Here is a 15,971-nt window from a genome sequence, read left to right on the forward strand (position 1 = left end):
ACTAAGAATGTAAACATTTCCTTTTTATAAAGCTATGAGCATCTGAGAAGCCACCAGGAGTCTCAATCTTCCCCACTCAAGACGACGCCATACTGAGAATAGATTATAGAACCAACATGGGTTGGAATCTTTGAATGCCGAGGACCGAGGGCTGCCACAATTGTTAATCATCATTCATGATAATGGAAGTTACATGGCTCAGGTAGAGAGAAATACTGTGCCTCAAGGCCAAGCAATAAGCCTTCTCTTCCTTCAACTCCCTCCCAGAATCCCAAGTCTCATAAGGTCTCAATTAAAAAAAAAAGATAACCAAAGGCCATCTTAATGTGATACAATAAAGTATCTCCTTTTGTCTTTAGATTTATAAGCACCTCAGAAAAACAGTACATTGCACAAAAATACTTTAATACATTCTAAATTTGAAGAACTATTGTGTTTGATTTTAAGCCACACATATTATGTACACTGTATGGTACAGGGGAAAACAATTCCCAATTTGTAAATGAGAACCAGTGTGGAACTACTAATTATCTGTAGTCTCTGCTGTTTAAGATACAAAAACAATGTCTCTTCAATCCCTATATGGGTTTTGATTAGATTATATTCCTCCAAATTTTTCAAAATTTTGTACTGAAAAAGCCATACACGAGACTCAGTGTCCAAGTCTTCAAAAGAAATGGCTGGCTAGCGTTTTCCCAGTGTGGATTCATGGCTAGAGAAGAGATGAGAAGGTATTCTCCAAGCCCACTCTAAAAAAGTGTGAAAGCCAGTAGCTGGCTCTGTGGCTAACTATATTTCAGTTAACACAATTTCCATGAACACTTCTCTTGTGCCTTTATGAATTAATATTGCTGTTAAACAATGTTAAATTATAAAAAGAGCATCAGCACAGCATTCAAGTAGGTACCAGTGCCTCCTGAAAGAACAGGTTGACACTTCTCCAGCCTTTCAACAAACTCCCTCCCATGTCTTCAAACTTAAATACAAAAAGCTATATTAGCATACATCTAACTGTAGTTCAATACTGCAAGAGTCAGGAAATGCAAATGTTAATGCTGTGCAACAAAAAACATCAATATTGATATCACACTGGTGTAAAATGACCAGCAGATACTGGAGAAAGAATTTTACTGTTTGCATTTTTATGTGTTTTAACTCCATATCACTTATTGTTGTATTTCATACTTAACAGATTACAACTTGGATTCAATATCAATCCCATAACCAACAACCTGACATTGAAAAGACATGTTAGGGACTCCTGTATGCATACTTATAAGATGCAACAAAATCACTAGTGACATGGACATCTCAATTTTTGAGAGATCATTTTGAGGGATCATTTCCTAGAGTGATCCCTCTAGGACAGTCTTGGACAAAATATGGCTCGCAGGCCGGATTCGGCCCAAGCCAAGCCACCAAATCCGGCCCGCAGAGGCAGCAGGAAAGCCCAGGCGGGCTCCCCAACTTGCCCCCGCAGCCTGGTGCAGAAAAGCAGCTGCAGGGCTCAGTTTCTGTTTTGATAACTGGAGGAGAGGAAGGAAGTTTTAGGAGATGCCCCACCCGCAGCACATTCACATTGGCCAGTTTCTGGCAGACACCGGCCAATTGGAGCTGCCTGTTAGAATAACAGGCAGCTAAGAAGAATCACACCCCTTCTCCTGGGCTCGGTTATTCATGAAGCACATGGCCAGGCAGGGTGACCAGGAAACATTTTAAGCTCAGGCAGGCAGGCAAGTTTGTAGGGTTGCCAGGTGTCCGGTTTTCGCCTGGATATTCGTTATTTCTGGCCCCTGTCCGGTTTAAAAAAAAGAAAAAAGAAAATACCGGACATGTAACATGTTTCTCTCGGATGGAAGGCCGATGGGGACATTATTCCCCTGCTGTGTCTGGTATGGGGAAAATGAGGAGTACAGGGACTTATTTTGTTCCTTCTTTGTTGTTTTGGTTTTTTTTGCTCAACCAAGTTTTTTTCCTGCTACGATCGGGATTTTTGGTGAAAGCATCTGACAACCCTACTAGTTTGGCAGCTGACAAGTAAGTCTCTTGGCCATAGCCTGCTTCTGGTACCCAAGCACTTTCCTGCCCCAACTCTCTGCTCCCCCCTCCCCCCACTCAACATACCCAAAACCTCTGTTCCCCCTCTTATACCCATACACCTCCCAGATCTGGCACCCCAATCTCGGGCCCCAGATCACAAGACCCTCCTACCCTAGGTCACATCCCAAATCCCTGCATTCCAGTCCTCTGCCCTAGGTTACAACCACCTGCTTCATCCCAACTCTCTCCAGACACCAGTCTCCCTCTTCTACCCCAGTCCTTTACCCCAGGCTCCCTTCTGCACCCAAGCTCCATCCCAGACCCCGCACCCTCTCCACTAATAGCATGGAAAAGTGCAGCCCTTGACCACTTTCTAAAATCTTGGAGTGGCCCCCCCATCAAAAGTTATTGCCCACCCTTGCCCTAGGAGGTAGGCAAAAGCAAGCACTGCTGTACAGGTGGCTGATATTAAGTCTGTACAAGACAGTGATTATACTAATATAGGAAAATACTTTACAAGAGTCTGACACCATCAACCTGCGGACAGAAGCTGCTCTGCATTCCACGGCGTAGCCTCTGTCCACGGCAAGCCTGGACCCACTGCAAGCAGAGACTGCTTCTCAGCAGCAGCCCCTGCTCACAAAGGGTCCAAACTCCCTGCGGACAGAGGCTGCTCCATGAGGGGAGCTGGTTTTTAAACTGGCTCCTTTCACGGACCGGTTCCGCGTGCCACTCCACACTGCTGCCTCTGATACAGAGGAGGCAGCACAGAGTAGTAAGGTGCTCACTGGGAGTGGGGCCAAGCACACACTGGCTGCCGGCCCTGCCCCCAGGGCCTACAGAAAGTCACGTAACCAACAATATTTTGTGCAGTTATACAACTATTCAATTACCCGATAGCTGACATCCCTGGTATGAAGAGGCCTACTGGACTTAATGAATGCCAGAAAAAACAATGTATAAAGTTGCATTTCATCCTAGTTGATGATAATCCCACCTCACTCACTCATGCAGTGTTGCTTCATACCCCAAACTACTACAATGTACTAATCTTTTAAACTTCTTCAGACATTGAACTTTCACAGCAACTGGTTCAGAATGCAGTGAACTGCCTCAAAGGTCTCTGCGCACACATTATGCTTATTGCATTCACTTCCTCTTATTCACCAACTAGGGTTGTAAGCGAATAGTCAACTGGAGTATCGACTACTCACTCTCCCCCTTGCTGCCTCCCATAGAGGCAGCGGGGGTGGGGGAGGAGAAGCCAGTGCTCGGGATAAGCAGACTTAAAAGCTGGTTTCCCCCAGTACCATCTCCGTGGTGCCGCCTCTCCTCCCCCACCCCCCATTGCCTCTATCAAGAGGCAGCAGTGGGGAGGATAGGAGAAGGTGCCCTACAGACAGGAGCTGCTGCTGCTGCCGCCAAGCCCTATCCACAGCAATTACAGGCTGCTCTGGCAGTAGCCCCTGCTCATGGAAGACAGGGCTGTCTGCCACGAACAAGAGCTGCTGAACTCAGCGTATGTCTACACTATAGAGTTTTTTTTTTTGAAAAAAATGGCTGATTTTCCGAAAAAACTTCAATTATGTCCACTCTGCAATTGCGTTCTTTCAAAAGAACAGAGGGGGTTTTCTGATGCTGGGAAACCTCTCTCTACGAGGAAGAAGCCTTTTTCTGAAAAAGCTCTTTCGGAAAAAGGCGTATGTGGATGGGGAAGAGGGAGTTCCTTTGCAAGAAGACGAAAGAAAAGGCACAGGTGCCCTGGTGGCCATTTTGCCCATAGTAATCACAACTTACATGTGAGTGTGTCCATTCAGTTTGGATACTCTCTGTTTAAAAAGCAGATCACTTTTTCAATGCACTTTTGCAGTGTGGACGCTCTCTTCCGAAAAGACTTCTTCCAAAAGAAGCCTACAGTCTAGACATAGCCTCAGTGGGAAGAGCAGTCCTGGCTTGTGCTGATCTGGACCACTCTGCATTTTAAATGTAGTAAGAGCCCAGTAGCTCTTACAACACTTAAATGTTGTAGCGCAAGGCAGATGCGCAATGCAGGTGGCTCCCAGAGATGGCATGAGCCAGGACTGCTCAGTTCTGGCTCAAGCCAGCTCCTGGCTGCAGCTGTCCATAGCAGTCCTTATCGACTAACCATGTAGTAGATACAAATTGTATCAACTATAATATTAGTTAGATAACCACAACTTAACATCCTTATCACAAACCCGAGTTTAAACAGTCATCAATATTTCTAATGGGTCCAAAATAATTAGGATTCCATTTACTTTTTCGGGTCTCAATTATTTATTTATTTTTTTAAGTAAAGAGAATTCTGCCTCAAAATATGAACCTCGCATGAGCAAGAATCCAAGTAATTGCCCTAATACTAGCAGAAAGGAATTTCACAAAAGTTAAAAATGATTCTCACAACCAAATAGCAGCCACTTTTCCCCTTTCCCGCTCAGAAGCACAATGCACTTAAGAACATCACTTACAGCAAATAGTCAACAAGGCAGCATATTCCCTTTTTACTTATCATTTCTACCCCCCAAAAAACCAAACTGTTCCATTCCTCACTTTTTTTGGCATATATTTTACCTTTAAGAATTAGTATACAGCCGGTCATAGAAACAAGACTTTATTAAACAGGAAAAAAAAAAATGAACTCTTGGCTAAAAACTATTATATAAAATATATTATTTCTACACTGATACAAACAAACAATGCAAGAAATAAGACACTACAAAATATAATTTAAAAGGCAAAAGTGATTCACTGTAACCTGAACAGAAAAAGGGAAGAACTGTTCCCTATTCCCTTCTTCAAACTACCTCATAGAGCTTAAACCAGAACAGTCCCCTAGCAAATTTGCATGAAGACAAAGCCCAGATCTAAGTGTTCTACTCTTCTTCCTACAATAAAAAAAAAAAAAAAAAAACTTAAAATTTAGGATGACATATCCTTTCTTCATGTTAGAGCCAAAGGCCATTCTATCTCAAAGGTTGCAAGATCAGGTGGTCTTCAAAAAAACAGCCCCAGGCAGATGGCAGCTGTCCAGAAATCAGGGAGTGAAACAACTCTATCCTTCCCTGCACCATTACTTACTTCAATTGACCTGTACTGATCACCTGCAATCCCTTTTAAAAAACATCAGACACCATCACCACCCTCCACTACATACATTGGCAAAGATGATAAAACCACAAAGATCAGTCCAAATGTGCAATGAGTCCATCCTAACCCAAATCCAGGAGAGAAAGTCCACCATTAACCAACTATCAGCACTACCAATCACTAGGCAATGAATGAAGGTGGAGATGAAAGTACAATTTCCCCCACAGGCTCCGAACAGGTCAACTAAGTCACAGAGCTGGTAGGATAAACTTGCTCTAAAGCCCACAAATACTGTAACAAGGAGGATGCTGCACCCCTTCCCACTAGCACTTGACAGGAACCAGGGGTATGTCTACACTATGGGATACAGTCGAATTAAGATACACAACTTCAGCTACATTAATTGCGTAGCGGAAATCGAAGTACTTTAATTCAACTTTTGGCTCTGTCCGCACTGCAGAAAGGAGCATGCTCTCCCTTCAATTTCCCCTTACTCTTCGTGGAAGCAGGACTCCTGACATCAACTGGAGTGCCCCTCTCAGTTTGAATTAGCATGTTTTCACTAGACATGCTCATTAGAACCCTGGAAGATCAACAGTGGCAGCTTCTATCTTCTCTGTACTGTAGACCTATCCCAGGTGTATACATTACCAAGCGAAGGCAGAACCCTGGGAAAATGATGGGGCTCTACTCAATTCCCTAAGGTACTGACACTACCAACTGCTCTACACAGGCAGACATCTGTGCTCAGTCACAGATGAATTCTGGTCAGGTTTATCATGCCAAGCTGAGGTTAGTTAAGGAGAACAACAGACTGAATCAAATCAAAGAGGGGAGTTCAGATAAGAACAGAGTTGCTTTTAGCCTGGGCATGCTGCCCGCTACCTGTTTACAAAAATGACAGAGCAGGGTACAAAAATTTCTAAGAAATTCTAAACAAAGGAACACAGAACATATCTAAAGAGTTGCAGAGAATTTTTTGCGTATGCAAAGCTGCAGAGATGTGATTGACAATATGTCTGCTTTACTGGTTACTAGAAGATTTACCCCATGTGGCCTGGGTCCTTAACTAAATTAATAGTTGCTTTTTTGGAAAATAAAATGAAAATATACATGATTAATTTAAAACATTGCTCTTGAGCACGGCCAGGGTTGAGAGCTTTGGTACGCAGGCTACCCCAGGGAGCGGGGACTACCTCTGCCCCTCTCACCGCAGCAAGTTCAGGCCAGGTGAGAAGCTACTTTTATGGATACTGAAGCTTCAGCAGGCACAGCCGGGGAAGGGTGTATATCTCCTGGCTTGGGCAGGTGCAGGATTGTCTGCCCCCTGCACTCCCCTGCCAGAATGAGGAATGGAGCAAACCGTGTACTTTCCCGTTGTTCCATGATGAAGGGCAATGGCCTGTAACGTTCCTCTCTAAATGGGGAGGGAACAGGCCTCCCCTGCCCTCTCTAAAGGATGACTTGGGGGTGGGAGGCATCCCCAGCCAGCCCCTTCCACCTGCCTGGTGATTGTCTCTCTGCTTCTCAGAAAAGCATACAGAAATCCCATTCCAGGTACATACCATTTTCCTGGTACAACCAAACCCTTACCTTGCCTTAAGTTATAATAAGAGGGAGCTATATACACAATTTGATGGTCCTAGCCAAGGTTCCCACAATCCAACAGCTGCTTAATCAGCCCCGCTACACCAGGGGCTCCGCACACAGAGCTTCCTGACTGGGTGGGGCTGATTAAGCAGCTGAGGGGCCATGATGCAGCACAACTTAGAGGGAACCTTGGTCTTAGCTCTTATTGTTTAAGAGGAGTACTTGAATGGAGAGACAGGCACAAAGACATTTCTGACTTCAGTTTTTAGAATAGGGAAATTTAAAAAAAAAAAAAAAAAAAAAAAGGAGCCATAGTTTGTATTCAATCAAATGATGAAAATTGTGTTACAATTTTCTTTTAAACACTCTAGATTTGATGAACATGCTGTATTCTTCAGGATTCCGCCATCCACATCACTAGAGAGAAAAGCATTTCATAAAGGTCCCCAAAGAAAACCCACTCCTCTGGTTTCATCAAGGGGATGCCAGTTGTACAGTACAACTTTAGGTGACAAGAACAGTGGTTATAAGTACTGCAGCTGTATCTGTATTTAGCAGTATTTAATATTCATTTCATTTACTAACTGACTTCTGCATTTAAACTTATGAAAAGCAGTAGACTTCCCTCACCAGCATGAGAAAGCTAAGTATTTGCCTAATTTACTAAGATTCTCAATTGATGTTAGTTCTCTAATAGCCAACACCAACAATAGTACTTACCTTTTCATTTGAAATCCTCAAAATGCCATCTTCATAATTACATACTCAACCATTATGGTTAATACAGAGATTGAGTAGTGAACATAACAGTCTAAAGATGCATTCCAAACTGGTGATCCCATATAGAATTCTGCCTAACAAATGCAACACTGCCTAACTGTTATTCTCATTATTGAGAGTTGCCTATAGAAATTACATTCCCTTGAGGAAACCAATTTTGTTATTTAAAACTGTATTTTTATAGCTAACTGGTATACAGCCGGAGAAATTCTTCTGGTTTCTTTTTCTTGCCAATGGTATTAGTGGTTCTTTTCCATTCCTTCCATCCAACCATTAACTACTAATCCACCTGCGAGTACCATAAATATGTTCACTTTTTAAATGAAGATGTTTATCAGAACAATTTGCTTACTGAAGAACTTTAATTTGTAATATGGAAGCAAAGGACATTAGTGGGAGTTTAAACAAAAAGGTGAGGTTTTCATTGTGAAAACGGACCACACAGCCACATCAATGCACATGTCCGTTTTAAGTGTTATGCATTTTTTTCTCCTACCAATTTAAAATGACGTATTACAATACAAAGCCTCTCAAAAACCTATTTACCATTTCCATCACCATATCCGCAAACAAAACGAATGAACAGGTGTTTAAATCTTTAAAAGAATGAAAGTTATAAATTAAAATCCCTGAAATCCTGGGGGAAAAAAAAGATGCTAAAAGTGTAAGTGTAATATTAGAATACAATACAGCTTTATTTTTTCCTTCCCTCCCTTCCCCCCTTCTTAAATAGCTCTCTGGGCATTTTAGAAGGGCAACCTAGAAATAAGAATCCAAGCAGGAAAACCTGGCATTGTCCTTTTAGTTCTCTAAGGGATATATGATTCAACTATTGAATACCATGCCTGCATTTGCTTTTAGCGTTTTCCTTGATGCAAGGAATAAATAAAGACAATGGGATTGGGATGAAAGTATGCCAATGACAACAGGCTTTAACTTTTAATTCTATCACATGTGCTTTTAATCTAAACAAAGTGATTAACAAGCACACGGAGAAATACATCTGCAGATTCACAAAACTGTAAGAGTAAAGAAAAGGAGAAAGCCTAAAAGACAAGTAAGCTGAATTTAATTCCATAAATGTTTACACAAATTTAATCACATTATGGAAACTAGAGCTTATCAGCAATCTTACATACTCCATATTGCATGAATAGTTTCAAAAAAAAGGCTCGTCTGTGCACAGTTGGTGATGTTATAGTAGGCTCTTTCTCGCACATGTGAAAGCACACTACTTATTGTAATTTGAGAAAATTGAAACAACAAATGGTCCTTCATCACCTTAGAGACTAACAAAAAAAATGTAGATGGTACAATAAGCTTTCATGGCACAACCCACTTCTTCAGTTTAAGTTTTTTCAGTTACAGATTAACAAGGCTACCCCTTCGAGTAATTTGAGAAGTGACTGTCATGACAAAAGCTTCCCAGTCTTTCTAGCTTATTTTGTAATTTGATAACACTGTTTGTATTTGCTTAATACACCGCCTTTGAGAGAGCACTAAAGCAGTGCTAAATGGTGGGGCCAGAGAAGTGTATAAAGAGTATGGGAAGGAGAAAGAAGAATGGACCTGAGCATAGCATGGTTTTGGCTCAAAAATATTTGAGGCTTCCATTAGAAACAGAAGAACCTACAACCTACACTTTAATAAAAAAAAAAAAAAAAGAAAAAGATTTTTTCTTCCCTTTAAATGTGGGGCATACTATTTAAAGGGTTCTCTACCAGATTTTTTTTAAATTAATATTGAAGTTAACTATTGGCTTGACTAATAAATACGTACCTAGACCCTGAGTTGAAACTAGTTACACTATACATAAAGTCTCTGCCTTGAAACTCAACCAAAAAGAGTATTTAACATGTAGGTTACATCTAAATGACAAGCCTCTTCCAAAAGAGGAAATGCAAATGGAGCGCTCATATGCATATCCCACGCTCTCATTTGCATTTCCTCCTGAGATCCCTTTTGCACAAGAGGTTTTTGCACTAAAAGCACTGTGTAGATGGTGCCTTTTTGTGCAAAACCCCTCCTTTGTGCAACAGCTGTTCCTCAGGAAAAACGGCTCTTGTGCAGAAGGGGGTTTGTGCACAAAAAGGTGCCGTCTACACAGCGCTTTTTTGCGCAAAAGGGATTAGAGGAGGAAATGCAAATGAGAGCACAACATATGCAAATGAGCACTCCATTTGCATTTCCTCTTTTGGAAGAGGCTTGTCATTTAGATGTAGCCGTATGCTTTGTTTTTAAGCAGACAGACAATTTGTTTCTTAAAGGATAAAAGCTAAAAAAAATAATTGTTAATAAATAGGATTCCTACCTTATGTTACTCTCCAGGGACTATGTGAAAACATTTTAACTGATCATTTATGGGCTTATACTTTGAATTTTATTCAGCTTTGACAGTGAAAACAGACTGGTCAGTTTCATTTTTCACTTGTTAAATGTACTGTTTCTTTAATACTAATTACTATTGAAAGATCAACTTACCTTCCTTTCCTTTAAATCTTTCCTGATCATATCTGTTGTAGGCAGCTGGAATAGGTTGCTTATTCCGTAAAGTGGGATCCTAAAACAAATTAACAAACAGGATAGCCACTGCATCACAAAGTGTATGCTGATTAACAGTTTAGCTTTTGAATTTTGGAAAATACTGTATGTAAACTGACTTTACAGCTTTGGTACAGCAGTTACATAGCTTGCAAGTTTAATTCAAATATTTTCATTTTCTGAAACAATAGTTTTTACAGAAATATTTAATCCAAATCTGGAGAACTGACAACTGTAAGAAGCAACACAGAAATAACAACAGAAAGCCATGTTAACTAAGCAAAATGAATGAAATCCACAATTCAATCCCATTCATTTGCTAACATCTTGGGACTCAAGAATGAATTGTCATCTGATAACATAGATCCTTCAGTCACATGCACAGAAGACTCCCCTACAAATCTGACTGATTGATTTGAAGAGGTGATAGACTTATAGAGCATTGAACTGGAAGGGGAAAAGGCATGTAAAATAGACTTTCAAAATGCTGCCATCTAATGATGCACTAAATATCACTTCATGCATCTTTTTTCATGGGTGACTTAGTCACACAATTACAGTCATTTTGAACAGTATGTCTGACTAATTCATGAACAATATATGAAATTCAGCGTAAGGCAAGCAATAAATATTGAAATTGATCTTGCCAGTCTAATCTGATATGTTGACATTTAACAAAGAAGTATCAAAATAAGTTGAAGCAAGACTAACTAGATTTCATAGCAGGTTACCATTGAGTTCAAGAATTTAGTTAAGTTTAATAAAACAAAAGCAAAGATGACAATTGAAAACAATTGCTTTTCTTAGGTCTAGATAGACCTGACCAGTAAAAATGTAAATCTATCTTCTTGATCTGATATAGGTATAAGACAACTGGTTGCATCTGTTGCTGCTTACGAGTCATGTTCTAGATTCTTAAACATTTTGCTACTTTATCAAAATACTGTTAGCAAGACATTTTGCTGGATATGGTGACAGTCTCATCTATTACACTTCTTCCAAGTAGATGTAGAATGTTAGCAAATATTCAGTACATACAAAAGTTGCTATTAACTGTTCAGTCTTTAAGTAACAGACTGACTGACTGAAAGAAACACTAACTCCTCCAAAACCATGTTAAACAGTTTAAGGTAAAGATGGTCTATGGAAAAGTTTTGCATGAGAATTTACCACATTTTTTTTTAATTAGCACCAAACAAATGAAGAATAGTTTCAGAAAAATTCTTGCCCTTCTTTACTCAATTCAACCTCAGCTATGGGGCTTCTACCTGAAGGTCCATAATAAGAAGAGTTATTTTTTACCGCTGGTGCTGCATTTGGTGCAGGTCTTTGTTCAGGTGCACGGCCTTCTTCTCTGGCTTTTACCGACTGAAGAATTGCAAAAATATTCTTCGCAAAATTCTGGAAAACAAGTTAGACACTTATGAATCCTAGTGACCAAAGCTGGAAGTATAGCTAGGAGACTTTTTTGGGTCAATGAAGAAAACTGCATACAAATTATAAAGACTTTGTTCACTCCTGGCTGCGAGGGTTCTGAAGAACTGAATTCTTCTGCAAGGACTCTCACATCTCTCCTGGATTTCTATCACATCACCCTATTGGTTCAATGTAGTTGAGGCCTCTCAGAGATATGGAGATTTCTGAATTCAGAAATCATTACCAGGTCAGTACCAATTACCATGCTATCCTGACAAACAAGATTTTCTTCCTTTCCACATGTGACAGCGAGTTGGGGTTCTCCCTGATCCTGCAGCCCCGTAGCAGCAAAAACAGACTCCGCCAGCCAGTAGAATAGAGAGGGTTTATTGCTTTTCCAGGATACAGCACAGCATAGATGTGATATGATTACAGGAGTCAGGGCCCAGGTGCTTCAGACCCCTTGGGTTAGGAGGTCCATTGCCCCTCCCCTCCCCCAGGCTCTCAGCTTAGACTGTTTCCTTCATGTTTCCCAGCCAGCAACTGCCCCTTCCCCCAAAACCTCCCTTCCTTTGTTCAACCCCTGCCCTCAACCGATCCGACAGGTTGGGTTTTTGCCTACATGACATTAGGCAGCCATCCTGCTGGGCAGTGCTACAAATACCAGCCAGTAGGGGTCACCCCCAGCCCAAACACAGCCACCAGTGGATGCCCAGAGTGTATGGCCTGCCCACTACATCACATCATGGCATAGGGCTCTAGATTGACTACTGGCCTGATCTGTTATGGAAATTCCTATTACGCTGGTAGGAAGAGGAAACGTCATGATTGCTACTTGAACAGAAATAGTATTGCTTCTCTTATCTCAACGATTTGTAATCAAAAGGGTTTACTGGACCCAAAGGTGCTCTAAGATTTCCAGGTTGCAGACGCATCATCAAGAGAGCCTTCCCATTTTCGCTGACCCAGATACTCAAACTCCTTCTACACATCCTCTCCTGTGCTCCTCTCACCTCCAGACAGTAGGAGTATTTTAAGAAGTGCTCAACCTATAGCGAAACTACTCAAACACTTTCATTATGGAAGAATACCCACTCTTCTTTTAGAAGCAAGCCAGCCAGACAGTGCTTATTTCACCAGCTCTGAGTTGGCTCTCAGTCTATTTCTGAGTGTAATACAAGATGTTGATTGTATGTAAAGCCCTTCGAACCAACCCTGTGAATAGAGTTGTTTGAAGCCACCTCAGCCTAGTTAGTTATCAGTTTCAAGTAGTCAGAACACACAGTCAGTGTTGAAGGTAATACTGTCAGGGCAGAGCAAAGGAAGTTCTCAGCTCTGGAATCATTTTCTTCTGGAGGGAGAATCACAGCCAGGTCTATAGCTTTAAAATAAATGCATGCAAATGTTCCAGTTGGGTTTTCTAAATCTCTTCCCATCTGCACAGATAACAAAGACAGAATTTTTTATATTTAATTTTGAATTAGCAACTGATTACAGGCAGTCCCTGACTTACGCGGATCCGACTTATGTCGGATCCGCAGTTACGAACGGGGCTGCCCCGGAGTACACGGACTCCGGGACCTCGCGGTACTGCCGCCCGTGTACTCCGGGGCTTTCTCCGCGGCTCCCTGGTCTGCAGACCAGGAAGACGCGGAGCAAAGCCCCGGAGGGACTCGGGCAGCGGGGCAGCCCAGGCGCGTCTGGGCTGCCCGAGCCCCCCAGACCCTCCCCCGGCGGCTTTGTAAAGCCACGGGGAAGCCGGCAGTGGAGCAGCCTGTTGCCCCGCTGCCCGAGCCCCCCCGCGGCTTTGCAAAGCTGCGGGGGGGGGGGGGGCGCCTCGGGCAGCGAGGCAGTCCAGGCATGCCTGGGCTGCTCCGCTGCCGGCTTCCCAGCAGCTTTGCAAAGCCACAGGGGAAGCTGGCAGCGGGACAGCCCAGACGCCCCGTGGCTGTCCCGGTGCCGGCGCCCTCAGAGGCTTTGCTTTCCGTCTCCCTGGTCTGCTGGTCTCCAGCAGACCAGGGAGACTGGGAGCAAAGCCGCGGAGGACCCAGGCGGCGGGACCGCGGTGCGTCTCGGTCCGCCGCCCACGTCTTCCTGGTCTGCTGGGGTGGGGGCCCAGCTAGTACGCCCCCCCCCCCCCCCCAGCAGACTAGGCTTTTCTCCGGACGCCTGTGGCAGAGCAGCTGGGGCGCTGCCGGTTGGTCCCGCAGCGCTGCTCTGGGCGCTACTGGACCAACCCGGCAGCACCCCAGCTGCTCTGCCTCAGGCGTCCTGATTTAGCCACTGCTGAAACTGACCAGCGCTGACTACAGGAAGCCCGAGGCAGAGTTGCTCTGCCCCGGGCTTTCTGGAATCAGCTGCTGATCAGTTTCAGCAGCAGCTGACTTGGGGACGCTTGGGGTTCTTAAGTTGATTCTGTATGTAAGTCAGAACTGGCGGTCAGTTTCAGCAGCGGCTGAATCTGGACGCCAGTTCCGACTTACATACAGATTCAACTTAAGAACAAACCTACAGTCCCTATCTTGTACGTAACCCGGGGACTGCCTGTATTACTGTGACGAGTAACAAGAAATCTTTGAATTAGTTTCTATATGGACTGAATAAAGGAAGGAGGGTGCAAAAAATTATATTAAAAGGCCTTTGAATCTTTCTATTAAAAGATCCCATACTAACACATTTAATTCATTAACATCTCACATACCTCAGCCACTACTTTACTATTGGGAAAATTTTATACTATGTTTTATCCGTTTTCAGATATTCTGTATTAAATAATATTGCTAGAATTATTTTCTGGTTTTCAAAATAAAAATATAAATGCTAATTTGGCACCTACTTAACACTTTACATCAACAGTCAAGATGCACTTCAAGTTAAGCAAATGACATATGTACACAACAGATGTCCTTCCTTACTTACAATTCTCAGTAATGATGATTGTCAAACTAAAAGCAACTTCCTATAAACCATTTATATAGCATGATGGTTTTCCCCATTCATCATAGAAATATTAAGGTATTAAATAAAATAAAAATTTTAAAACCACAGTAGATTCTCCCTTAGCAATGCACAGGTCCAGGTCAAGATATTCCATACGAAAACAGGCTGTTCTCACTAGAAGACCAAGATATGTCCCAAAAAACTTTCATTATGGGAGAATACCCACTCTCCTTTTAGAAGGAGGAAGCCAGACAGTGCTCCCTTAGCAATGCAATCATCAAGCAATGCAATCTCCAAAAAGTTTGGAGAACTCGAGACCCCTGCTTCAATTAGAATAAGAAGTTAGAAACACTTCTTGCCTGCTTAAGCCTTTGTTTTGCCAATCTAAAAATGTGACAAGTAATTCAAGCTGGTCAAAAATATAGAAACATTTACAAATCGTTTGATGTGGAAATTTTCGTTCTAAATCAGTGATTGGCAATCTAGGTTAGTCAGTGGGCCACGAGATTGTCATAACCAAGACGGTCTCCCTGGACTGGGTAGTTTTGCTAATTGCATTTGAGTGCCTAGAATTTGCATGTTGTGGTGACTGAACGGTAGTAGCACTTTGACCTGATGCTAAGTGAGTACATGGCTCTCTCAGTCAATATTGTAAGCAATCAGCACACACTTCACGTGTGCTTGCTTTACATGCATGTCACTTCAATAATAAGGGTAGGAAACCAGTGGAATCTGGCAACCTCATGCATGAGAAACCAGAGTAAAATGTCTCACAGGCCATACACAGAACTCCAGTGGGCTACATATGGCCCTCTGGCCACAGGTTCCCTACCACTGTTTTAGATGGTTAAAAGTGATGAGAGGCAGTAATGGAAACAATTTTTACATTTAAAAATAGTCTCAAGCTTCAATTGCAAACAACCACCAGCTCTAACAATCATCGAAGAATAGCCTGGGCAATGCATCAAAACAAAGCTATTTGGTATTTAGGGCATTTATTCTGAGACAATATCCTTTTAAGCTGGAGAATGCTCAACCATTTATGACTGCAGAGACACATCTGCATGCAAGTATTTAAATGCAAGTAAGAATATGCTCTTTTTAAAAAAAACTGCACTGGATAAAGCTTTCTGTAACAAGATCCAGTGTAAAAACAATGACAATCACTATTTCTTTAGCTATGAAAAAAGAAGCTGCATACTGTCAGCCTGACAATATGTACAAAGACATAACTATCAAAGATGTAGTCAGAGATATAGGGAACAGTGGGAGATTTTTACAGATGTGAGTAAATTCAAATCTTGGGTGGGGAGGGAGAGAGAGTACTTCATTTAGTTTCTGTAGAAATACATCAAACTCATCAGATGATTCTTTGCAGGGCACCCCAAACTTAACTGACTTGAAGCATTTCTGTGGATGAGTTTAATGATGGTCAGACCAGCTCATCATATAGTGTGGTAGTGGCAGACAAGAATTAGGGGATAAGAGATGGTAACACACTGACATCAGTCCCACTTCTCACAATTTTCAATCCTGTCTACAGCTGTGTTAGCTAC

At 42.2% G+C, this 15,971-nt stretch overlaps 1 protein-coding gene across 1 annotated transcript in view; it reads right to left on the reverse strand.

Annotated features, from left to right (window-relative positions):
• Positions 1-15,971, reverse strand: part of CDC73 (cell division cycle 73) — a 163,262-nt gene that overhangs the window by 113,052 nt on the left and 34,239 nt on the right. The window contains exons 8-9 of the mRNA XM_075936731.2: positions 11,362-11,460; positions 10,000-10,078 (exon numbers count right to left, since the gene is read on the reverse strand). Of these exons, the coding sequence (XP_075792846.1) occupies positions 10,000-10,078; positions 11,362-11,460 (178 nt within the window). The remainder of the gene's footprint in view (positions 1-9,999; positions 10,079-11,361; positions 11,461-15,971) is intronic.

The sequence above is a fragment of the Pelodiscus sinensis genome, chromosome 9 (genome assembly GCF_052426305.1).
Source record: "Pelodiscus sinensis isolate ZL-2025 chromosome 9, ASM5242630v1, whole genome shotgun sequence".
NCBI lineage: Eukaryota > Metazoa > Chordata > Testudines > Trionychidae > Pelodiscus > Pelodiscus sinensis.